This window comes from Drosophila albomicans, chromosome 2L (assembly GCF_009650485.2).
Source record: "Drosophila albomicans strain 15112-1751.03 chromosome 2L, ASM965048v2, whole genome shotgun sequence".
NCBI classification, from domain to species: domain Eukaryota; kingdom Metazoa; phylum Arthropoda; class Insecta; order Diptera; family Drosophilidae; genus Drosophila; species Drosophila albomicans.
In genome coordinates, this window is record NC_047628.2 from 19,187,683 (window position 1) to 19,213,576 (window position 25,894).

A 25,894-nucleotide genomic window follows, 5' to 3' on the forward strand; every position below is an offset into this window, starting at 1 on the left:
AAGAAATAAATAGCGATTGAACTTGTAATCGAGATATGACCAAAGTGTCAATAATATGCGTCTCAATACAAAGCAATTAAATCAGGTAAATAGATTTATATTTACTTTACCAAATATATATATTTACTCATTTTATAAGATTTTGTTTTTTAATACGATTCATATTTTCATAAATGCAACACATATTTTATAAGAACTCGATTTCTTAATATACAAACTATTTTCAATTGAAGCTTTTCATGTTTGCGCTTTCTTAAGCGACAAATTTTGTACAAAATTTACACAAATTTCTCATATTAAATTTGATATTTCTTTACTGCATTTAGCATACAAATATTTATAGTATTTATATAGGATGTGTTATTTATTTAATCAAACTCTTTTAGTTAAAGAAACCCAATAGAAATGTCCTTTGCATTTAAAAATTATATTTGCATTTTGTATACATTTGAAAATTGTGGCTTTATTTACTCTATTTGCTAGTAAAACATTTATCATCTCATACAAAAAGACATAAAAAAGATTTATTGACATTTTCGTTTTTCGCAAATCTCAAAATTTATCAAAATAAAGTTGTTTTGCCAAGCAAAAATAAATATATAGTAGTCTTCGACTATTTATTATGACATGATTGAATTGTATTTAAATATTGAAAAGTTTAAAACACAACTCAAAAATAATTTTTCTCTGACTACTTCAGTTCCAAAATATTTCCTGTTGTGAAGCAAAATTTTCCTTTGTATATTTTTCCAGTATTCCAAATAAAAAAAAAAGCAATTGTCATTATGGATGTTTTTAGATTGTGGCGAAACATCTGCGTCAAATTGACGATCCGAAATAGTCGACATTGAAACTGAAATTAGCACATGCGGCACAATCGGAGAGTGGAAAGCGGGGCGAGGTATTCCAAAAATAAACCGATAGACATGTTATTAATTAGATTTTGGATATGTTATGCGTGTGCTGCCCAACATCCCCGAAAAAAACTTAACATTGATGTACTACGAGTGTGTATATAAAATATGCATGGACAACAGCACACAATCGGCCACAAGAAAAAAATCTATAGAAAAGCTAAATGGTCTGTTGATAATGTTTGGGGAAGAGAGATCACATCGTATATAATGGCAAAGAGCTGCCAACATTTCGCTGACAAATCATACAACAAAAAATCAGAAACATATCATAAACATCAAACTATATATATCTTCTATTTTGTTGTATGTTTGTGTGTAACTATTAAGAAAACTCAGTGTCGAATGTGATGATTATTTGGTTTATGCTCAGCATGATTTAAATTTCTTGTTTCGCATTTGATTTTTATGGCATTAATTTTGTTGACAAGAATTTCATAGAAAATTTATGGGCGAAAGATGTTCGTAAAAAGTTCGTGTTTCTCTGGTTTTCCGAGCTTTTCCAGGCTTCAGAGAATTGGACCATAATTCAAGCACAAATCAATTAAATTGTTTTTAATGCTGTTTTGTTTCTGTCAGCAAAATCCAATTAAAATGAAAGGAGCACAACACACACACGCAAAGCACAGAGAAAGAGACAGAGAGAGAGAGAGAGAGAGAAAGTCAAGAGTCAGGAAACTAAAGCAATTTGTTCGGGTTGAAGCTATGGTTTTTGGTTTTGTCATTACGGTCAATAATTACCGCAAGCATGTCAACCGAAATTATTGCCCAGATAGATTTTCAAACTAGGTATATATGTATATTGTAGGTGTACATATGTATGTATGAGTGTGTCCCCCCACCTTGGGGCAATCGGACTTGCTTCGTTTGCCACTTTTGGGTTTAAGTGTCCGGCCATGTGTTGCAGTCGAAACCGCAGAGCTCCAGCTTGAATTCGGACTCCTGAATGGGATTGGGAATAGAAAGGAGACTGGGATATTCATTCTGTCGGAAATAATTACTCAGCCTGGACTTTCTTTTTGTGGGGGAGGAGGTCTGTAAAGCTGCCTTCACACACACGCCCCCTCACACACACGCACACACACACATTTAATTTATATTATTTGTGCTGGCTTTTGTCTGGCATTTGCTTTGCTCTCTTAAGTTTGCTGCTCACTTTGTTTACCTGTCCGCCGGGCGGCTTTATTAGTTGTGTGTGCTGTGTGTCCTGTCTCATTTGTTCGTGCGGTTGTTGCTGCCATTCAACCACTAAACTCTGTGTTTTGGCTTTTGTTACATTACAACCACATTCTCGTGGTTTCCACATCTTCGATTTTATATTTAGTTTGATTTCTCATAATATTATTTCAGATGTCTGTGTTTTCCCTTCTCTCAAATTTAAAGTTAACAACTCAAAGCGTTTTCCACCTTAAGCACTTGAGTTTCTCCGCTTTTCCTTGTTTACCCAAAAACAAACTTGAGACAACAAAACTTGCCATTAAGTAGTCGCATATAAAATGTATCTTTTAGTCGATTTATTGCCCCTTTGGACACTCAAATACGATTCGCCTTTTCTTTGCTTATAAATTATTAAATTTTTCGCTTAACTAACACGTTTACTAGACAGACTACAGCAAGCTAGAGAGACAGGTGTATCGCCAGCACCTTGACTAACCCAACACACACACAGACAGACCAACTGCGAACAATTGCTCAAATCCAATTTAATATTGATCGCTGGCCAGCAAATGAAAAGGACATGAAAAATCGAAACGTGGCCCAACGGGGGCGAGAGATACTACAGCCATTAATACAAGTACATCCAAAGGGTTACAAGTTGCAAGGAGTGCAATGAATGGCCAATAGCTACAGACATCGATACAAAAAAAGAGCTACAGATACAGATACAATTTCAAACACACATATTGAGATACATTGTCTGCAGTCAGAGCGTATTTATTTCCATTTCAATACGATTCTTCGATTAGCACTAATTGCAATCCTTTTTATGTTCCATGTAGAGCTTAACAAATGCGTGAGATAAAATGCTATTCGGTTAGATAAGTTGATAAACTGATAATAATTGTAATGCGAGCAAGTTCGGAAGTGGAGCACACTGAGATAAGCTAATCTATTCTTATCTGATTATCAGCGAGCGCAGTACGGAAGATTATGTACATTGATAGCATGTAAAATTGGCTATAAAACTGTTATATTGGCTACTGAATTGCTGCATTCAAAACTGTTATACGCTAGTAACGAAAGTTGCTCAAGGTTTGCTGCTTTCAAAACTGTTATACGCTAGTAACAAAACTTGTTCTTAAAATCTACCAAATGCAATGAAAATAAAATAGTAAAGAATTCGATTTTAAAATTTATCCAGTTGGAAAATAAACAGCTGAATATTATGATATAGGAAATTTTCCAATATTAATTATTTCTTAAAACCATTAGTTACCATACTTTTTCATAGATCCTTTATAGTTAAAAGCATATGTATTTTCAATTAAAAACTTGTATACCAAATTAAAAAAAGTCGTTCAGAGTACGATTATAAATCTAAGAATTGTAATAGCTTTACCAAAACTATTCAAACTTTCACTTTTTCTTATCAATCCTATATCAATCAATCAATCCTATCATCTGTCAGCTCTTATATAACTTTTGTGATAATGATTATAATACTTCCTATTGAAACCCAAATTGAGAAAACTTTTTCAGTATACTTCAATTTCACGTCAAAGAACTATAAATTAGTCCGCAATGATATCAGTTTAAAACATTTTGTTTACTTTGATTGTTTTATCAGTCCTTACAAGTATATTTATTTCCTATATCTGTCAGCTATTATATAAGTTTTGTGACCATATAACCCCCCAGACTTGAATATATTATAACGAACGAAACCAAAATTGTACAAATTATAGCCTTTTCCTGTGGTAAACGTCAATGTATAATTAAATATTCCATTTTCCTTTTTGGTTCATGCTTGTGATTGTTGTTGTTGCTGTCGTTTTTTTCACTTCGCTTTCAATATAATTATCCAATTTTGCGGTGCGTCGAAGGGAGATGGATTGCCTGGATATTGACTCCACGCGTACATATGTAAAGTGACACACATTTACCACTAAATAGTCGGACAATATAATTTGATGGCACAATGACAAACAAACGCGTTGTTGCCCCCAAAGCAATCCTTCTCGCGATATATGTATACACCATACATATATATTTGAATGTCTATCGGCCCGGCAATATGTATACTTTCTATATACTTACATGGCCGGATATATTTAGAGTATTGGTATTGCTATTGCTATTGGTATATAGAACTCTCGCACCCTAAACCTCTAACCCTCTATATCTATCTCTCTGTCTATCTATCTGACTGTCTATCGGTCTGTCTGTCGGTGTGTTGTGGCCACATTGAACGGCTGTCCGGTCACACGACTTCAATGCCTCCCCCCTCCCGCTGCCTTCTGGTCACTACTTCCTTTGAGCACTTCAAACTCATCGATACTTTGGGCTACGTGGCATGCTCATTGGTAGCCTTCACTTGCTGTCGTTGTTGTTGTTGTTGCTGTGTGGCAAGTGTATAGTATTTTAGTATATAGTAGAGCTAGAAGTGCCCACACACATATTGCGAGCCCTTGCATGAGTTTAGTTTATATTTATGAGCATTATAGTGCGGATATATCGAGCGCGAGTTACGAGTTCCGAACTGCGAGCTGCGAGCTGCGAGTTTCGAGTCTTGTGTCCAGCAATTGCAGCGGCATTTCAATTGCACAGTTGTTGGTCATGTTTCGGTATCATTTCGTCATGTGTTGATAATGTACTCACATAAAAATGTTGGCTATCAAAATTGTTTGGACGCCAAAGTGTGCGAATTTCATGAAGAGATGCTCCCGCAAAGAAAACGTTGTCATGTAAGTGCCGCATTTGTTTTACGATTCGATATGAGTCAGAGCCACAGCATATGATAAGCAACCTGCTCGTTAGAGTTAACCCCATTTGGAGAGCATTTGCGTTTGAGAAAGATAAACTCGAAAGAAAATAAACAAATTTCTTGGCTACACAGGTAATAAATACTATCATTTCCTCAGCCCAACAGTAGTCAGTGGGAGAGAGAGCGAGAGTCAAAAGATAAACGTAGTTAGCCGACAGACAAGAGGAACAACAATGCTTGCAGAGAGAGAGAGACAGAGAGTGAGAGAGAGAGTGAGAGCACTCTCTCAGAGTCAGTATCGCTTGTAGTTTACCTGACAACAATCAGTGAGCAATTATACGATAAGCGCGTCCTTATCACCCAACTAGATAACACACATAAACTCATACAGTTGCCTTAACGGAGAGCAACGACTGCTATCTGCTGTGCGTCCAGAGTGAAAATTGGGTTTCATGAGCGAGTGTGTGAACAAATTATGAAATCAATGGGACAGTACGTTCTTCATTTTTATTATTTCTTGTAGTTTTTTGGGGTCTGTTAGTTGCCTTTCGCTGGGCTTGACGTGCGGTCGGTTTTCCATTAACAAAAAACAAAAAAGTAAAATAATCGAAACGTTTTTAATCTCGTGATTACGATTCGTGTGATTGATAAAATGAACAATTCAGTGTCCAAGTTTTATATCTGTGTAATGTGTGTATCTACATATATGTAGTTAGATATTGATATGGTGGCATATCGCGTGTGCAAGTGAGCATATGGTTAACTTAAATTCAAAGTTCACTTGACAATTAGCTCGAGATACATTTGTATCTGCAAGATACTTGTGCGTATTACTCACAAAGTGTAAGTAAAAGTACGAATTTCGGTGAAAAATGTGTTTTTAGACATGTAATTGCAAATAGATAAACTGTTATACGCAAAAAACTGTTATACATTGTGTTATACAAAGTTACATTTGGAATTTTCTGGTATGAGTATTTTCCAGCACTTACATGACTATTATACGGTTATACAAACTGTCATACAAAACTGTTATACTCGCTATTTCGTATAGATTTCTAATTGGATATAATTTATGTACTTGCCATTAGCGCAAATAACAAGACAAACTCAAAAATTTGCTCCACCATATTTAGCGAGAAAGAGATAACAGCTGATTAGCTGGCTAAACTTACGACTGCAGGTAGACGCTTTTGTTTGCCAATGGATATAATAAGCACAGACACACTACGGTTATTTATAGGTAGTTACCCAAAAAGAAAGAAAAACAGAAGAGAAACTGAAACTGAACAAGAGTCGAAAACAACAGCCTCAATAAAGCAACTATGCAAACGTATAAAGCACTCGATAAGATAACGAAAGGAAACTCGCTCAACAAGTGAATGAAGCGCTCTGACATATGCCCAATGGGCCAAACGACATACATACTACTATACTAAACATACATACATATAAGACGTGTGGCATGTGTATAGTATGAAAGTAGTTGTTGTTGAGTGCAATGCACCCCCAAAATGAATGTTGCAGGGGCTGCCATGACATGTGATTCTTATTTGGAGTGCAAGTTGTGAGATGTCAACGGCATTGTCATTGTCAGACAGTTTAAGGGGCGGCGAGAGTCAAAATGAGAGCAAAAGCAATAGGTCGAATTTGGGTCAGGCCGTAGATCTAAGACTTGCCTACAACATTTGCATACACACAGTTTGATTATCTCACTGTTGGCTGCTGCGAGAGAGAGAGAGAGAGAGAGACAGAGAGAGAGAGAGAGAGAGAGAGAGAGAGAGAGAGAGAGAGAGAGAGAAAGAGGAGCATAAGGCCAAGCGTTAGACAAAAGCAACTGTGCAAAATATTGTCACTAAAGTTAATTAAAAAACAGCCAGAGGCACAAAATATTTACACACAACGCACACACACATAGCAGAGAGACCCCCACAGACTGCTTGCTACCCCAGACATGCCCCCGAGGGGATCTGCTTTAATAAAAATGCCGGGCTAAACGAAAGCAAGTGAAAGAGAAAGAGAGAGCTAAGGGGGTGTCATCGTCTGCCTGTCAGCGCACGCAGCGTGTGCAAACAAAGGCAAATAAATAGAAAAGAGATACTCAATAATCAATAGATAAATAAAATTACAAGGTGACAGTAGCAGCAGCAGCAGCAGCAACAGCCACAAGGATGACACAGCCGCCTCCTCTGTGGGTGGGCCAGTTAAAGCTGCAGGAGCAGGCGACGTTAACTGCTCATAATGCAGCAGAGCAGAGCTGAGCAGAGCAACAGCAGCCATCGAGAACAATTTCACAACGAACTCGAAATACTCTCTTATCAAAACCAAATAATTTCATCACACTGATCTCGAATTTTACAAATGATTATTAATTGCACGAGATAAGATTAGCTGGCTCATTGAAACGGAAACAATGTGTCGATCATATCTTAATTAGCTATAAATACAAACTCATCGACTTGTTAGTGGTTATACTCGCTTCGGAGTAGGGCAAAGAAACAACAGCAGCAGCAGCAGCAGAACAACAACAAAGAGTAAATGACGTCGTCGTCGACATCGTTTGATGGCGCTGGATAAGCGCGTGGCAACGTGGCAATGTGGCAATGTCGCAACGTGGCAGGAGCATGCCGCTGGCAAACCGAAGCTGGCAGGCCAAAAGCAGTAGCAGCAACAATAACAACGATATCGAGCGAATCTCTCTCTCTTTGGTTGGTGGGGTGCAACAAGCGTTTCACGACACGTCGCCAGTTGCCAGCGTCTGGCCAAGTGAAGCGGACGCCAAAAAACAAAAACACACACAAACAACAAATACGTAACGAAAATAGAAAAGCGCGAACAACAAAATATGCGAACATTGCAAATTTATTAATAAAAAACAAGCAACGATTATCACACACAAACTCCGCGTTGCTTAAAGTTGTTAAAGTGAACGTTGCGCATACGCCATGTCTGCCCAGTGCTCAACATGAGATAATAAGGGTAATCGCAAACACTCTAAGCAGTCAGACAGATGTGCATATCTCTATCTATATACATTTCTATGTGTGTGTGCGTGTGTGTGTGAGAGAGTAAAGCGCGTTAATTAAGGCGCCCATGCCTGTGGCCAGTCAAGTGCGACAACAAATAATTTGATTTCAATTTAACTAATTAGCTGGGGCCTTCAACATAATGCGGCCAGAAGAGGTATGCTCGCTGCTGTTGTACTAACTCTGTTTAGCTGCAGCAGCTACAAACATGATGAGTTTACCTCACACACATACTCGTGCACATGCACATGCATGCATAGACATGCACTTACATGTGAGTGTTAGCGCTTTATCAAAGTCAGAGCACTTGTGAATGCCAGACAGTCAAGTGGCCCAGCAACTGCGGTCAGTCTGTCAATATGCATTCATTGCAATGCGCTTCGCTATGTCTGCGAAGCGGTTGCGAGAGGGGAGGAAACGGAAACAGCTTCATCTGGTAGCCATTTTGGGGCTGCGGTTTTTTTGCATACGCTCTTCAGCCAGCCATTTTGTTTAGCTGCTGTTGTTAGTTCAATTATTTAATTAAGCACTTAAATAGTTTTTAATTAATATTATATTATGCATTGCGCACTTGATCAAATTACTTGTTGTTTGCCAACAATTCAAAGTTTCTTTGATTGCCCTAATTGTTTGACCAACAATTTCGGGAATTCCATTAAAATTCAATTAAAAGCGTCACAGCCAAATACTTGTCCGAAAATCTAATAAAACTATAATTAAATCAGCCTTAATTACATTTTTTAATCAATTTCTGCGTGCAATAGAAATATTTAAGTGAATAATATAATAGCGAAAAAATTTAATTACTTACAAAACGTCGATTGAACTGGAAGTTTTGAGGCTGAAAAATAAACAAATTTATCTTGATTAGTGAAAAAATACATAAAATTTAAAATAACCCAAAAAAACAATAGTAATAAGCAAAATAATATGCTAATTGATAGCTTATGAACTTAAAAAAAAACAAACTAAAAATCTATTAAAATTATATGTATTCAAAACAGATTTAAATAAATTTAAAATATTTTTGAAAATTTTTGAAATAATAAGTTTCATAAAAATGCTTAAAATGTAAGATATAGTAATAAATATTTCAAATACTATTTTAAATTATTACAAATAATCTTAAAAAGAATGCAAACCAAAAAATCTAAGGAAGTTGAAATAAATTCTCTAAATATAAAGTTAAATATAAAGATAAATATTTAAAATTTAAACCGTAGGAATGAATGAACAAATTGAAAGATACTCTTTTATCAGCTATGTAGTAGTAAAGTTAAGTCAAATCAATTTAATAAACTCTATAACTGAAAAAATAAATACATATACTAACACTGAATTTTCACAACATTAAATATTATTTTTTGCAGCATTGTCATTTTTGACAGTTCTTTAAATACTTTTAATTAATAAACAATTGTGTCATTTCTTTTTTAATTACAGTTGCAACTGAAGCTTAGCAACCCGCTCTCAGTGTGAGTGTGTGTGAGTGCAAAGTGTTGCTCAAAATAAAAATAATAATAAAAAGCAAATAAGAAGAGACAAACAAACTATTAGTGAGCGATAAAACTGTGATAAGCAAACGAGCTGCTGAGGCCAACGCGTAGAGCACAGCAATTAAGAGCAAGATAATATACAATTTTAATAAAAGTAAAATCCGCAGCAAATTAAAAAGCAAGCGTCACCAAATGCAGCAGCAACAGTTACCGCAGCCGCAGCAGCACTAAAAGTAATTAGCAACAGCAATAACAACAACCAAAGGGGAAACACAAAGAGAGAGAGAGAGAGCGTAATAATAATAAAAGGGGAAATAAAATAAATGATGTTGCAATCTTTGAAACTGCGCACGGATAAACTAAGCGACATTCCAGCAATTGCTACTGAGGAAACTGACAACGTAGCAACAGGAGGAGCAGCGGCAGCAACAGCAACAGCAACACTAATAGATACAGCAACAACAGCAACAACAATGCTAACAACAGCACCTGTTGCCCATGTCGCTAATGGAATGGCCAATGGCAGCAGCAGCAGCAGCAGTCTTTATAACGGCAACGCCACCAGCAACACTAACAATTTAAATAACAATAACAATAACAACTTGCAAGAGCAGCAACAACAACAACAACAGCAACTACACCTGCAACAGCAGCAACAACCAGGAAAGTATTTAGAAAATCTAACGCCTGCAACGGGCGCCATTGCAGCAACAACAACCTTTACAGGTGCTGCTAAAAGTTTTCATCCCTACTTGCGGCCCAACAGCGGCAACAGCAACACCAACAGCAACAGCAGCAGCAACATCAGCAGCAACATATCAGCAGCCGGAGCAACCGTAGTGACAGCACCAGCAACAACACCCGTTGCTGCTGCAATGACCAAAACTGCTGGCGGCGTCGGCATGTCGACAACATTGTTTGAAACACTTTTGCAAAACCAAATAAATTCCAATGCAACTACAGCTGCCGTCGCCGCCGTTGCCGCTGTCGCTGCCCCTGTTGTGCCCGTTGTTGCCGCCATGCCAACAACAATAGCAGCAACAACACCAGCCATAGCAGCAGCAGCAGCAGAGCCAGCAACAACAACAGCAGCAGCAGCAGTAGCAACAACACCAACAACAATTGCAACAGTGGCTGCAGCAACCACAGCAGTTGTTGCTGCGACGCCGACGCTGTTAAATTCCAGCATTAATTCCAGAACTTCATTAGCCGACCAAAGCGTTGCTGGCACCCCAATTTGGTGAGTATTTCAGCCACGCCTCCTCATCCTCCTCATCCTCCTCCGCACTCAGCATTTTTTCTGGGCTTTTGTTGTTTGCCATTTTATTGGCAGTGCATTGTTGGCCTCAGCTAATGACTGCAAATTGCATTCAAATGATTTGTGAGCGAAACTGCCTAGCCCATAAAAATAGGCAATGCAAATTGAAATTCTCTTTTTGAATTAAAGCTAACTTTTCACTTAGAGACACTTTCTCGATTTCTACTTGAAGCGAATGTTAGTTAATGAAAATAACTCATATGTCACTGTGATAAAAATAATTCGAATTCCTTTATGTTTCATAGGAATAGGCAAGATTAAAAGCATTCCTTTACAACTGTTAGTATTTAATGCATTTTATATAAACACAAATTGAATTTATTAAGCGAAAACTCTAAGCAATAGAACCTTCAGCCTTAATTTTTACTGACACTTCTTTCTATCAATTTATATATTACTCCTTATCGCAATTATTTCAAATAATTACAAGAAATTTCCTTCAGTGAAATAATGTTGTATAATAATAAAAAACTCGAACATGTGTTCTACTTATTGAGCTAAACTTTTTAAGCAGCGTTTCACATCAGTTCGTTATTTATTATACTAGAATTTAATCTAAAAGCAATCTATTTCTTAGACAATTTCATTTAAATCAAAAATAAAATAGGTAAGAAAGCTAAAATAGGGTGTGCTCGACTGTGAGATACCCGCTACCAATTGTCAATAAAAGCAAACAGTGCATTGTTAATTTTAATTAACTAATTAATTTATTATTGAAAATATACCATAGAATATAAAATATACCAGACATGGTATAATGTATATTGTTATAGTACCATATTTAAAATATATAATATAGTTAAACATATACCATATTGTCAGCCAAAGCAACGATACAAATGTTATATTTCCAAGAAATTTTTCAGAATGAACATGTAATCCATTTATTATAAATTTAAGCCGAATTACTTAAGCCACCTTTCACTTCAGTCATCTATCAATTTCATTAGGCAAATTAAATTAGAAGATGAATTTGGCGTAATCAATAGTCAGTTTTCTCTATGTCTTAGCCAATTTCGTATCAATTTGCATAGAGCGAAGATATAAATTTCAATTTCCCTTTTTGGAAATCATATTTCCCAGCAATGTTTCAAATGCTGTTGTCACTGTTGTCCCCCTTTTCATTTGCGAAGTTCCTCTGTCCGGAAATTATAAAAAAAAGAAGAAACTCGTAAAAATAGCAAAAATTGAAATAGAGAAATAGCCATTTGGTTTGTCAGCATATTTTCTTTTTTTTCGGATGGGTAAAGTGTCCAGGCGAATCGATTCAATTAAAATAAGTGACAACGTGCTGATGTGAAGGCAGAGAAGAAAAGCGAAGCCGGCAGCTGACTAATGATAATTGGCATTGCATTAAGCTTATTAATTGGCCACGGCTGATGGACACTTTAAGCATTTGAAGGATACATATAATAGTATGTTAATGATCATTGTCAGGCGTTGGTAATTATCACATTAAATGGGGTGCTGCTGCTGTTGCTGATGAGAAAACATTCGAACTGCAGCAGCCCAAGCAACAATATCCATAACTTAAGGCTGCTGCCGTTTGTCCTTCCTTGTTGTTGTTGTGTTGCCATTAAATAATAAAGCAAGAATATTAAATTTATGTTGGGTCATTTTTATGCGCCTCAACACAGAGACCACAGACTGTCATTCCTATGCTACGTTTTGCTCTGTTCTTTCACTCCCTTCTTCACCATTTTCTCACTCCGACTTCTGGCTGTGTTTTCCGCGCTGCCAATCTCACAACGTTGGCGGCGTTGTCCTCTCTATCTTTCTGCCGGACTCTTGTTTGTTTTTGTTGTGACAGGCGCGACATAACAAACTGCCATCATAAATAAATGCCACGTCACGGCTTTGTCGGCATTGCTGACTGGTTGCCAGCCAGCCTGTCTGTGCTGCGTTGTTGAGTTGTCCATTGCTTCTGAGTCGCGTTTTGCAGTCGCGTTTGGTGTGATAGCATCAGCATCAAGTTGAATATCATCGCATGTTCAATGCCGGCAGCACAAAACACTTAAGTGAGAGCGGCCTTCAAATCGCTTGCCAACAAATCCAACACCTGCCGACAACAACAACAACAGCAACAACAAGAGCAACAGCAAGTATTGAGAGCGAAAGCCAAGTGAAATCCCAGTGGGCGACCCACCGCAGGCAATTTTCTCATTAAGCTCGGGCGCATTTAAATGAAACTGAATTAGTAATGCGAAGAAAGCCGCCAGGAGACGCCGACGACGACGACGACGGCAGCTCAGCATAGCATTGCGGCACCTCAGCAACTGTTGCCGACTCGGCCAAGTAGTTGCCTCCTTCTCCTCCTCCTCCTCCTCATTCACATTCGTCGGTGTCGCGTTGCTCCCTCGAGGGCAGCTGCTGTTGCTCCATCTTTTCTCTCTGATGGATTCCCCAGACGCCGCCTGTGACTTTGAAAGCGAAATAATTGCCTGCGGGGCCTGATAGCAACACACACACACACACAGACAAAGACACACCTGTCGCACAGCCAACACAATTTTTACATGCGATGCGTATTTAAAGCGTGCGCCAAAAAGTAGGCAACAGTCGCCAGACAATGTTGATTTATGTCGTTGCCTGTGTTGCCTGGCAGGCAAATTTGATTCTCTCGTTGGAATTGGTTTAAGATCTAGTCGAGGCCTACTTTGCATTTGACTTCTAGGCACAATATTTATCATGCAGTCGCACTCTGCACTCTCGCTCTAATAGATTAAGTTCATTTTGTCATTTGACACACACACTTCCCTGAGGGACAAGCTGCTGTCATTCCTAAGTACTTCTCCGTTGGATGGCAGATAGAAAATGTGGAAATCTCATTTTCGCTCTGCCTATTCATAACTGCAGCAGGAAGTGCGCAGTGAAAAATTAAACTCGATAGCATCAAGACAAGGTAATTTCCGTTCAAAGTTAATTTAAATGTTCCCGACCATCAGATACTCTTCATAGGCCATAAATTAAGCGGCAAAGAATAGATATAACTGATAAGAAATTCTGCGCTTTAGAGGTCTTAAATAGCATTTAAAACAGCTATAATAGTCAACTATATAGAGAATAAAAAGCGCTCTGGCATCACAAACATATGACTTTAATCAAGCCATTTAAAATTTAGGCTTAAAATATAAATATTAAATCAGCTTAACCATTCTAGAAAAAACTGTTAAATTTAAAAATTTGTGATTAAAACTTTGCAAGAAAGTGCTAATTTTACCGAGAACGAATAAATTTAAAAGTCAGACCAGATGAACCAAACATAAAAGTTTACGATTATTAAAAACTATTAATAATTAAAATATAAAAATTTACGATTATTAAGAATTATCAACATTTTGTAGAATTAATCCCCAACTCAAAGCTTCATAACTGAAACTGATTTGTCATTAATATTTTATTTCCATTAATGTTTAATATATGTATTTGTTTTAGTTGCCCAACATTTTAGTTACTTAACAACTTTTTAAAAAGTCTTCGAAACTCGAGAATTACCATACTTTAAAAATTGTATTAGAAATGCATCTAAACTTTTAAATTGTAAGCATCTGGTTCAAAATTTGATGTTGTTTCTGAAGTCCTTTTCAAATTGGCTAATGAGAGTTGTTGCCTTCTTGCAATCACCCTCTTTTGTTCAGTTTCAGAGTATCAAAAATACCAAAAATAAAAAAGAAACAAAAACCGGAACCAATTAGATTTCCAAATTTATTGCCACAACTGCTTGACAACTTCAAACTTATTGAAAATCAGCTTGAGTTTGTTGTGGCTATTTCAGATGTCGTTCTCCATTCGTTTTCATCTCGCTTTTTGCTCTCATTCAAGTTGTTGTGTTGGCAACCAATTTGACATCAACCAAAAGTCAATTTCGTATGCCATCAACAACACCCAATAAACCCCAAATATACACACACTCAACGGTAGAGAGAGATAGAAAGAGAAAGAGAGCGAGAGAGAGAGAGAGGAAGTGAAGCACAACAAACTTTCTGACATTACACAAAAACCCAAAGTGAAGTATCCAAGTGACCTCAAAATAGACCATTCAATGCATTGCCAGCTACTTTTGGCGTTGCTCCTCCAGCTCTCCCCCAGCTTCCTCTTAGCCATCAACCCCTCACACACACACACCCACACAAATACACACCATCCACGCTCTGGTCAGCCACATAGAGCAAAGTAAAAACGTTTACAACTTTTTAGATTAGATTAGTTTGCTAATAACAATTAGTATTTGTATTTTATGCAGTGCGCTCAGCTTGTGTTCTCTTTTGTTATCCTTGTTGGTTTTTTATTGTCATTAGCAAATGAAGTTAGCCGGACACAGACAAGCGAGACTCGATACTCGACTACAATATGTTGGCCATAAAAGTTCAATGGAATTGCCGAAAACTTTTTGACCAACTTGTAGTAGATAGATTTATCTATTTATATCCCTTCCCTCACTCCCCCACTCCCTTTGTTGATTTATAATGACTTTATTTAATTTTTGCAGCGATTCAAGTGCTGCTAACGAGCAACAACTGCTGGCCATTAAATGTGAATCGATGGAATCATCGACGGTGCCAATGGATACCACAGAAACGGAGACGGCCAAGGATCAACCCGATGCGGACAATATCAAAATGTTTGTCGGCCAAATACCCAAGACTTGGGATGAGGCAAAGTTGCGACGGCTGTTCGAGCAGTTTGGTCGGGTGCATACGTTGAATGTGCTGCGCGATAAGGTTACATCGATTAGTCGAGGTGAGTGTGTCATGCATACAAATGTCGGGATTAATCCACAGAGTCCACACACCGTGAAGAGGCTTAAGGTCTCAATGAATTTTTACAATACCCATCAATTTGAGGCACACCCTTTTTTGTTTGGCCTCTGAGAGTCTGAGAGAACATCAAGTAATATGATTATGGCCAACACATCAGCATTAAAGCTTGCTCCCAGGTGTTGACTTTACTTTTTCTCCTCTTATTTATTTATTTTTTTTTGCTGTTGTGCTCAACTTTTGCTCAGCAGGTAATTGGCCATAATTGCCACCCTCACACACTCGAGATTTTTGGTTAATTCTATACTGTATTAGAATAATTTACGCATTTGCTTGCAAACTTTTATGAAAGGTTGAAATTGTGCGAGCATTATGCATATTTATGGCCAAGCCCGACGACTGATCGAATGTTCATACGTGTGTTATGTATGATTATGGGACTTATGAGCAGATAAGGCTCACAGCACAACAACACCAACAACAGCAGTAGAAGTTGCCTCTCTGGCCAATCATTGAGTGGCAGCAGCTAAAGGGATTACAGCTAATGCTGAGTGGTTTAGTGATTGGAATTGTAGCTAAGCCAACAATCGAAAAATATTGCCGAAAATAATTAATGGTTATTGGCAGATACAAAATTAAATGAAAGTGAAAATGCACAGTTTTTATAATGAGCATTTAAAAGATTCATTAATTGAGAGAGAAAATATATGTTATAATTTATATTAAAATCCTAATAAATATTTTGCAGAATACTAAAAAAATTAGATTAGGATGAGCAGCCTATTGGAATTTGTTTAACAGAGAAAATTTAAAAATTGATAAAATTTCGACAACAAATTTATGCATTTGAATATTTCTTAATGGGTAATTGAATTGACAAACAAATTCAAGCAATAATTGGTATAAAAATATACTGAATTTCTATAAAGGCTAATTGACTTAACAAGCAAATTGAAGCATTAATTGGTATAATAAATACTGAATTCAAATTTAATAAATACTGACAAATATTTTCTCAAAGAAAAAAAATAAATAGAACAAGTCTGTACATTATGCAAATAGGCAATTTACCAAAATCAAATGCAATCAATTCTGAAAAAATATTTCTTGGAAAGAAATGATTAAAAAAAAATACTTAAGACTTTCATTAAACAAAAGTTGAGAAAATACATTTTTAATTAAAAAATGGTCAAAAAAGGTCAAAGATCAATTTTTTAATGGCTTTAGTATTTTTCGCACTGTAAAGTTTTGTCGCTAGGTAAAATGTTAGTTTGAGCATTCACAACTTGTCACGTCCGATCAATCACATAAATCCAAGTATATATATCTATATAAATCAACCACCCCCATATTATATATAGTCTGTCTTATAATCATAATATCTGCATGGCTTGCCTGATGCGCTCGTCCTTTGTCCAATTACATATCAACGCAAAAAACGCAAAAAAAAAGAAATATAAAACTAATTGCATGGCAAAATTGAATTGAATTGTCCCACCGCCCCCTTTAAAAATGCATGATCAGCCAAAATGCTATAGACTATATACAATACTATAGTGATAATAAACGTCCTTGTGCATTTGTCTATACGATCCGTGTGAAACCGTTTTGAGTTTTTACCTTCAATTTTGTTGTATCGATTTGTTGTATCGATTGTTTCTGTTCTGTTCTGTTTCGTTAACAGGGTGCTGTTTTGTCACCTACTATACGCGCAAGGCGGCTCTGCGGGCCCAGGATGCGCTGCACAACATCAAGACCTTGGATGGGGTAAGTAGTGTTCATCACAATTTAATTCGATAACCGATAACCGACCGATAACCGAGTCGTAGCAGGATGTGTGTCATTTTTGATGTGTTGTAATTAGCGGTTTGCTCGTTGCTCGTTCTATTTGTTCTGTATGTGCCTAAGTATGTGTGTATATAAGTGTTGCATATGTGTATGTATGTATGTATGTATGTATGTGTATGTGTTGCCTCCCCTTTTCTATTGTTCACCCCATTTCTTTTGCTCGCTGCCTGAATAATGCAGCTTGAGAAAGTCAACTGCTTGCGCCTTCTATCGATCGCCTCGAATGACATACTTTCCATACACACACACACACACACACACACTTATAAATCTAAGGGGGGGTTGGAGGAAAGTTGTGTTGTTGTATGGCCAACACAAATGTAATCATCAGTCAATTAGTGGATTCAATTATTGAGGACAATCTCATTGTTAACGTATTAAATGAAGCGTTCAACGCACAAGCAAACACTGCAAAAGGGGAACACCCTCTCCACTTCCCTTCCCTTCCCTCTCCCCCTGTCTCTCTTCTGCTTCCCCCAACCTCATTTACATATTCAAATTGTTAATGGAAAATCCATATAGCACTAGACACACTAGAGCAACACACACACAACACTGGAGCTTGGCACTGAATATATTTTGGGGGTAACTGGCAAATGACGCCACGTGTGTAATTGTCAAAATAATGACCAATGTGTTCGCTCGCCTCGACTATATATATGCGATACTATGCGATATAGGAATACATACACATATATATATATGTGTAAGTTTACGCATACGTAACAAGAGAGAGAGAGGCTTTGTTTGTATAAGTAAGTGCCTCGGCTAGTGTGTGTGGGTGTGTGTGTGTGTGGGCATGTCTGATCCTTTAATGCATTTGCCAGGCAGCCAACAAACCCCATCCAAGCTCACTCTCGACACACTCGACCTAGTCGACAACGACAACGACATCGACATCGTCGTCGTCCTCTGTGCAAGAGCTACTTAATTTACCTGAAATAATCGATAGGTAAACAGACGTTAAAACGTCGGCATTTTCTCACACACACACACATACGCACACACACACGAGCAACTTGTCAACGGCTACAATAAATATTTTGTTTTGAAGTGACCATTTCCCTATATACATATGTACATATATGTATGTGTACTACTACTGAGTGTGTGTCTGTGTGTGTGTGTGTGTGTTTGGGTTAAGTGGCCTGACAGCTTTTTGGTCAGCTCTCAGTAGCAGTATTTTTTTTTTTATTCCGTGCTGTGTGCGGCACGTGTGAATCGAAGCAGTTGTGACGCACACCATGTTCTCGACTACACTGTGAAATTTCGTTGAAATACTGCAAAGATTTTCGTGCGCTGCCTGAAAGTATGCACTACATTTTGTCGCAAGCAAATATGTGCACAGTGTGAGAGAGAGAGAGAGAGAGAGAAAGAGATCGAGAAAATACGCAACTCTTAAATATGTACATTTGAGCAATTATTCAAATTGTTGACGAAATTAATGTAATTTCACAATTATTGTTTAATTCTCAGAGAATAATTCAAATGAAAAGAATATGTACACACAAAATGTAGAAAATATTTTAATTTCATAAAATTTAGTATGCACATACTTTGAGAAAAACTGTTAATTTCCATAACAAATGATACAAATTGTGATTCAGCCACAATGCAGTTGCCAGCAATTGGGATAAAACCTACAAAAGCCACTTTATTCAACATTTTTCCAAACACAATAAAATTGAATATGTATTTATTCTATTAAATTTAACACTGATATGGTATTATAAACATTTCATCAAAAAATATATTATTTTTTTAACATTTATTGCAAAATTATTGAAGAACCTTTTTCATTTCAAAGAAATAAAAAACTTTGCTTACGCTTTAATTTATTTTTGTATTTTATGTATATCATGAAAATTGATTCTATATATCGATTAAAGTATATTCTTTTGTAACAAAATGTTCACAAAAAATTTAACACTGATATTGTGAACATTTCTGCAAATAAAAAATTCATTTTCTAACGTGTGTCTTACATTTCCATAAAAATATAAACTTTGCTACACCTTAATTTAGTTTTAGTCTTTATCAAATTCCTGCCAATTGACACAAAATTTATTATAATGAACATTTCTTCAAATTCAACAATATTCATTTAAATTTAAGCAATTTGTTAGCTTTAAGTGAAAGATCTGATATTATATTTTACTTAGATAAATTTATTAATATGCAAATCTAGCAAACAATTTTATAATTGTATAATTTTTCCTCGTTGAAAAGAAAATATAAATAAGATTAATTTCAGAAAGTTACATTCAATTAGTTGAAATGCAATTCCTAGCAACTATCACAAAAGTTAAACAAAAGGTTTAAAAGCGTTGTTTTGATTGCCCTTATTTGTCAAATAAATGATAAAAATATATATAAACGTTTCTGTCAGTGCTGCAACTGCGTCAATTACTGAATTTAAAGCGCTTCCTCGCTCACTCTAAAAACAAGTAACAATATTTTGCCAGCTAATTGACGAAATTTGCACAACAAATACACACATGGCAAATGGATGAAGGAGGTGAGAGGAAATTTTCGCAAAAAGAAGAAAAATAATGGAGAAAAAAATAGGAAGCTTAACAACATTTTGAATGACAATCGTATTACAGTCCAAATGCCAGTTGAGTGAAAAGGGTAACAAAAATCTAAGGCAACAATTTGCGGAGTGGGCAAAACATTTTGTTAGGAAAAAAAGTGGACAACAAGCAAAAGAATGAAAGAGAGAAGGGGTGGAGTTAGGTAAAGTAGAGAACAGGACAGGCCACTTAACTCATTCAACTGTCAATTTTGAATAATAGAGCAGCGAAATGATGCAACAATGATGGGTGAGTGGTCGACTGCCAACTGCCAACTGAGCCCAGAGCCTGGTGACATTTTGCTCGTAATTTGTGCAGAAAACCTTTAGGCCGGAAAGGTCCTGTCCGAGTTCTTGTTGTCAGCCAGCCTGAACATTTCATTTCATTTGGATTTCTAGCCACTCACTCAACCCAGCCACACTCAGTCATTCATTTATTCAGACAGTCAGTCAGTCAGTCATTCATTCACTTAGTGCACTTTTCTATCGTCCCTTTTTTTATTTTTACTTCCTTTTTTTTGATGCTGTGAAGAGTGCTTGCCAAACTCTAGCAATTGCTGCATTTCTAATATCTTTGTAAGTATTATTATCATCATTTCCTATTGAAATAGGGCCCAAGGGCGAGGCGCTCTTAACTGAATGAAAAGTTAATTGAAATCAAAGTAATGGCAACCCGTTGGCAAGTCCTGTCAGCAGACAAGGACAACGGCAACGACAACGACAACATCAACAGCAGCCTTATCAGTTTGCTCAATGAATGTGAAATGAATTAAAATTGTTAAAAGCAGCGCTGCACAGCGCATTGAATTGCAAGTGCTAATGGCAACGTTAATGAAATGGCCGCTTGATTTTTACCCTTTCCTTATACTTTCACCAATTCTCAACTCTTACGCTTGGCCATTTCATTAGTTTTATGAACATTTTGTTAGCCCTTTGTAACTGCACTTTCTGGCAGACACTCGAACTTGTTGCATTAGTCGAAATCAAACTAATGAAATCTACAAAGCAAGAGAGAAGCCAAAGAAGCAGTCTGCAATTCAACAGCTGCCGTCTAGATGAGGCAACTATTAAAAAACAAGAAGGAAAACTATAGAGTATGCACGACTGTGAGATACCCGCTACCCATTTCGAGTAAAAGTAAAAGAGTTTGGTATTATTCCTAAAATATACCTAATTAATATTCAACAAAAATACTAAAGCGTTCAACAAATGGTATATTTGGTATATTGATAGGCTATTACATTCAAAATATACCATAGAATATATTGCATATGTATATCAAATATACCACATTCTACATTTGATATGTTAATACAAAATATACCATGGAGTGCAAAATAAGCCAGATTGTCGGTCAAAATAACCAAGTAGGCGTTTCTCCCTATATAAAAGTATTTCTTGTATAACTTCTAAAATTTCAATCTGATCGCAACTTAAATTTTACGAATCATGAATACTATAGTTGTTATTATATAGCGTAGCAAAAATTTGAAATAAACTTGATCCATATACATAGATAACAAGTGCTATCTAAAAAAAAATTAGAGCTCCATCTTTTATAGTTTCTGAGAACTTAGTGTTCTTACGGACGGACAGACAGACAGACGGACAGACCGACATGGCTTTATCGTCTCGTCTGTTGATGCTGATCAAGAATGTGAATACTTTATTGGGTCGGAGATGCCTCCTTCTACATGTTACATACATTTCCTGGACACACAAATTTATAATACCCTTCTACCCTATTAGTAGAGGGTATAAAAAAGAAAGGAAAAGAGATACTTGCAAGCCTGCTCTTTGCTGCTGTCCTTGTTCAAATACAAATACAAATACAAACACAAAACTAATACTGCTCTTCTTTTACCTTTTGCAGATGCATCATCCCATTCAAATGAAGCCTGCAGATAGTGAGAACAGAAATGGTAAGTTCAATAACAACTACAACTACACAAAAAAAAAAGTAGGATATTTCTGGCCATGTCTGGCTGATTGCTAAGACTATTCCGAGTTTCTGCACAGTTTTTCTATTTTCCTGTACACTTTGTGTCTAGATTTGCTAGTTTTTTTCTCCCTTTTACCTTGTGGGTTTAATCACAACTTGTATCGAGGACATTCGGTCTGCCTCGTTGAATGAATAATGCTTTGGCAAAAAGGGGGCGTGTCATTTGTAGCCAGTATTAGTTGGATTTTGCGGAGGCCCACTAAATCGATTAGAGTTGTCTCTCTGTGTGTCTGCCATGTCTCTGTGTTTACTTCCCCCTTTTGATACGTTGTGGATAAATACAATTTCAATAAGAGCACAACTCGGGCACGCAACCTGTCTCCCTTTTCTCTCTGCTGCTCTTTCGTGCTCGCTGTCAACAGTAACTAAAAAGGCAAACAGTAATAGGTGGCAACCCTGGTCAGCCAAAGCCAACAAGCTTTGCGTTCGCCGAACTGCGCACGGAATTCCAAAATGAAAATCGTTATTGAGCCTTTTTCAACGTTACGTTGTGTTGCGTTAGGTTTGCTGGCCATGGCCGTCAACACAGACGATGGCGACGCCTCGTTTCCGTTTCCGCTACACAAATGTGTGAGATTGTGAGTGTGTGTGTATGTGTGTATGTTTGTATTGCTGCCTTTGGGTTATAAGTTTGGTATTTCCTCAGTTTTCTTTTTTTCTAGCATTTCTTCAACAAGAACGCAACGTTATCAAGTTTTCTCTTTCTCTCAGTTTCTCCACTATTTCTTCACCTCTTTCATAGCGCTTTCTTCTCGTTTTGTACTGCTTTCAAACCCCTCTCTATATTGTGTGCATAATTGCTTTCCTGCATGTCGACAATTTTGCATCTTTTATCAGTTCAATTGTATCTTTTGTAGCAGCCTGATTCGCTTGACTCAAAGGCAATTGATTGGATTTACGCTTTTGCCTCCTTTTTCCCTTCACAGCATTTTCCATTTTCCATATTCCACCTTCTGGCTTTAGTCGTGTATCTCATCCGCATCTTTAGCTGTTCAATATCCGCAAAATGTGCTCGACAAGCACTCGGATAATTTGTTGTCATTTTGGTGCGTCAAAAATACACGCGTGACAAAAATAAATCACAATTTTAACAACTCGGAAAACGAAAAGAAAGGAATGAGAGAAGTGAAGACACCCTCGATGCTAAATAATATGCATTGTATATCAAAGTTATATTGCTTTAGATCGATTTCTGAATGAACTTTAAAGTTAAATTAATTTCTCTTCAACTCTCACAATTTCTTTCCTAAAATTGCGTCAATGCTTCCCTCTGCCTCTCCTCAGCATTTACAGGGTATTCGCATACGTAACACACAAATTTTATAGTTAATTAAGAAATGGCGAAATTGTCACGGCGCATCTCATGCTGCCTCATTTATTTTGATGTATTCGTTGTGGGCGTGTTTTAAATAAATGAATATTATAAATAAATATATACTTAAAAAAATACACAAAATACACACACACGCCAAATTGTTTATTGTACAATTACGCGCAAGTGACAAGTGCAACCAAATTCATTGTCGGATGCTCACACAGAACATTATAAATTATTTTTGTTGGTGCCAAATGATTAATTTTAACAAGCCGTAGAAGAGAAGCCGAGCACAAATTTAATAATAACACAAATAAAGTGTGAACAAGGTGAATAAATTGTGTGAATATAGTGAGAGTGCTCGATATTGCAAGAAGGATTGAAAAAAAATTATTGAAAAAATTATAAATAAATATTGAAGTCTAATAAAAAACTAATTTTGAGGTAAAAGTTTGCTGAAATCAGAAATTTCTAATCGATCAATTGAAGAAAAAAGAATACGAAAAATGTTAAATAAATGACGAAGTCTTGTAACAAATTTTGAAGTAATAATTGGTTGAAAACAATGATGAAAATTTAATCTATTGATTTCAAATTGTAGAAAGCGTCACTGTTTACAAATATTATATATATTTAAAACCAATTATATTGCTTCTCAATGTAATAATATTTAAATATTTAAAATTCGATGAGCTGAACATCTATAAGCTTAACCATTTCAACAAATATTCCCAAAAAACCTCTTCAAAATCAATTCTTCTATTTGAAAATTTAATTTTTACTATGAAAAATCAAATGAAATAAATGTTATACATTATTATTTATTTTAAATTGTAGCTAATATTTTGCTACTCTATTTAGCTACTCTCATAAATGTATTTTAAACTTTTCTATAATTAATGGCTTTCAAGACCTTGAACATCAAAATTCAATGTGCTTAACTATTCCTAAAAATATTCAGAAAATGTTTTACCTAAAATTCCGCAAAAACATTTTTCAGCCCATTAATGCCTAGTCAACATTTTGGTGTTTATGCTAATGCGACTAGACAGATATTTTGTTTAATTTTGGTAATACCGCTATTAAACATATAGAACATTTCACTCATCGCTTTTGGTCACAATTTCAAATGCCACACGAAAATTTGTTGAATGCAACAAGTGCAAATGCTGCCTCGAAGTGTTTGCCTTTCGCTCAGCCACTCTACACGGAACCTGCCACTGTTGTCGTGCCACAGTATCAGGCCCTGTCTCTTCCCCTCACTCCTCATGCTGCCTGTGTGCGTGTTTGGCAAAATGTTTTGGCGACACTTGACAAAATGCCAGAAATTCTAAACACTTTTAGCTGTGTTGTGTTGTCGTTTTGCTGCGTTTTGGCTGCCCTTTTGCTATGTGCTTCACTTGGCTCCTCCTAGTTCAACTTTGCTTTTACTTTGAATTTTTCCCTCTTTCTATTTCCTGGCCCCATTTTAGTCCCTCCATGTCTGTCAGCTATAGAGCTCTCTCGTCTAACTGGCAGGCAGAAATCATGGCAAATTAATTATTTGATGCAGCTACAAGCAGCGTGTAAATTTACGCACATTTATTTATGCCGTTTTGAGTTTGTAATTAATGAGTTTATTAATTCGCAAATTGTCAGGCGCTGACAGAGGCACAAAGTAATTCCATCATGATGCAACCTACGCGTCTTCTTCGTTCACTCTAAGTGCAACACACATTGCGTCTTGTCTCATCTTGCGGTATCTTTAGATCTCTGATGTGCTCAAGTCAAATGCATTTTCATGTTTGCCATTTGCCACAAGCCTGGTGGCCTGTTGTATCTGCATCTGTAAATGTCGCTGTCGCTTTGTCTGTATCTTCAAGATACTTTTCGCTGCTGGTAGCATTAACACACTTTTCACAATTCAATTACTGCATTCTACGGGCAGCAAAACAATGCGCTTTTCTATTCCATATTACTCTGTGTGTTGCAAGTCTTTCTTGTTTGCTCTGTGCGCCTCAATTGATTTTCGCACATTTGTTGCTCGTTTAGCGACTGACGTGATCCCTTGTTTAGATAACTGATACTACGATGCATCTGGCAATAGATCTCTCTCTATCATCTAGCTACATTTTGTGGGCTGGTTGTTAATTGAGTGGGTCGCTTAACTGTCCGTTAAATGTGTTAAATAATCAATTTGTTTGTACAAGAGAGAGCGAGTGCAGTTAAATGAGATAATGCATAGTGAAATATGAATGACACTTTAAATTACTTTAATATATAGATAAAATAAAGATCAATTTTTATATTATTAGAAATTTTAAATAGTTTAAAGCAAGGCTTGTAATGCAAAACTCATGATTATTTTATATCGTTTAGAAAAAAACACTGATATTATCTGCAATACAAAAATGTTTCCCAACTAAAACTGTTAATAAACACAAATCAATGTTGGATATTGCAAAGCAAAAATTCTGATGCATCAAAACTGATGCAATAATCCTAAAGCATCAATTATATGCAATGCATTTAAGTTAAAAAAAGTAAAACAAATGAACTAAACTCCAATTTTTTTGGTTTACTTACCATTTTATTTATTCTATTATCTTGAATATGTTATTAAATTGAAACGCAATTAGAGACATTAAACTGTAAATGCTCTTATCTGATATGTGCAATTATATGCAATGCATTAAAGTTATAAGACATAGAGCTAAGGCAAATAAATTCTTGTTTGTCGAT

General features: G+C 36.4%; 1 protein-coding gene and 1 long non-coding RNA gene across 4 annotated transcripts in view; one reads left to right on the forward strand and one right to left on the reverse strand.

Moving 5' to 3' along the window:
* LOC117565862 (uncharacterized) overlaps positions 1 to 25,894 on the reverse strand; it is a 45,239-nt gene that overhangs the window by 19,203 nt on the left and 142 nt on the right. The window contains exon 2 of the long non-coding RNA XR_004571941.2: positions 8,677 to 8,706. This is a non-coding gene — a long non-coding RNA (uncharacterized LOC117565862). The remainder of the gene's footprint in view (positions 1 to 8,676; positions 8,707 to 25,894) is intronic.
* LOC117565858 (CUGBP Elav-like family member 2) overlaps positions 5,468 to 25,894 on the forward strand; it is a 65,936-nt gene continuing 45,509 nt past the window's right edge. Inside the window, exons 1-5 of one of the 3 annotated variants that reach the window (XM_034245189.2) lie at positions 5,468 to 5,682; positions 9,309 to 10,601; positions 15,169 to 15,419; positions 17,121 to 17,203; positions 21,730 to 21,778. In XM_034245189.2, the coding sequence (XP_034101080.1) occupies positions 9,685 to 10,601; positions 15,169 to 15,419; positions 17,121 to 17,203; positions 21,730 to 21,778 (1,300 nt within the window). In that variant the 5' untranslated portion in view covers positions 5,468 to 5,682; positions 9,309 to 9,684. The remainder of the gene's footprint in view (positions 5,683 to 9,308; positions 10,602 to 15,168; positions 15,420 to 17,120; positions 17,204 to 21,729; positions 21,779 to 25,894) is intronic. The other 2 variants (XM_034245187.2, XM_034245186.2) reach the window with 2 other exon arrangements.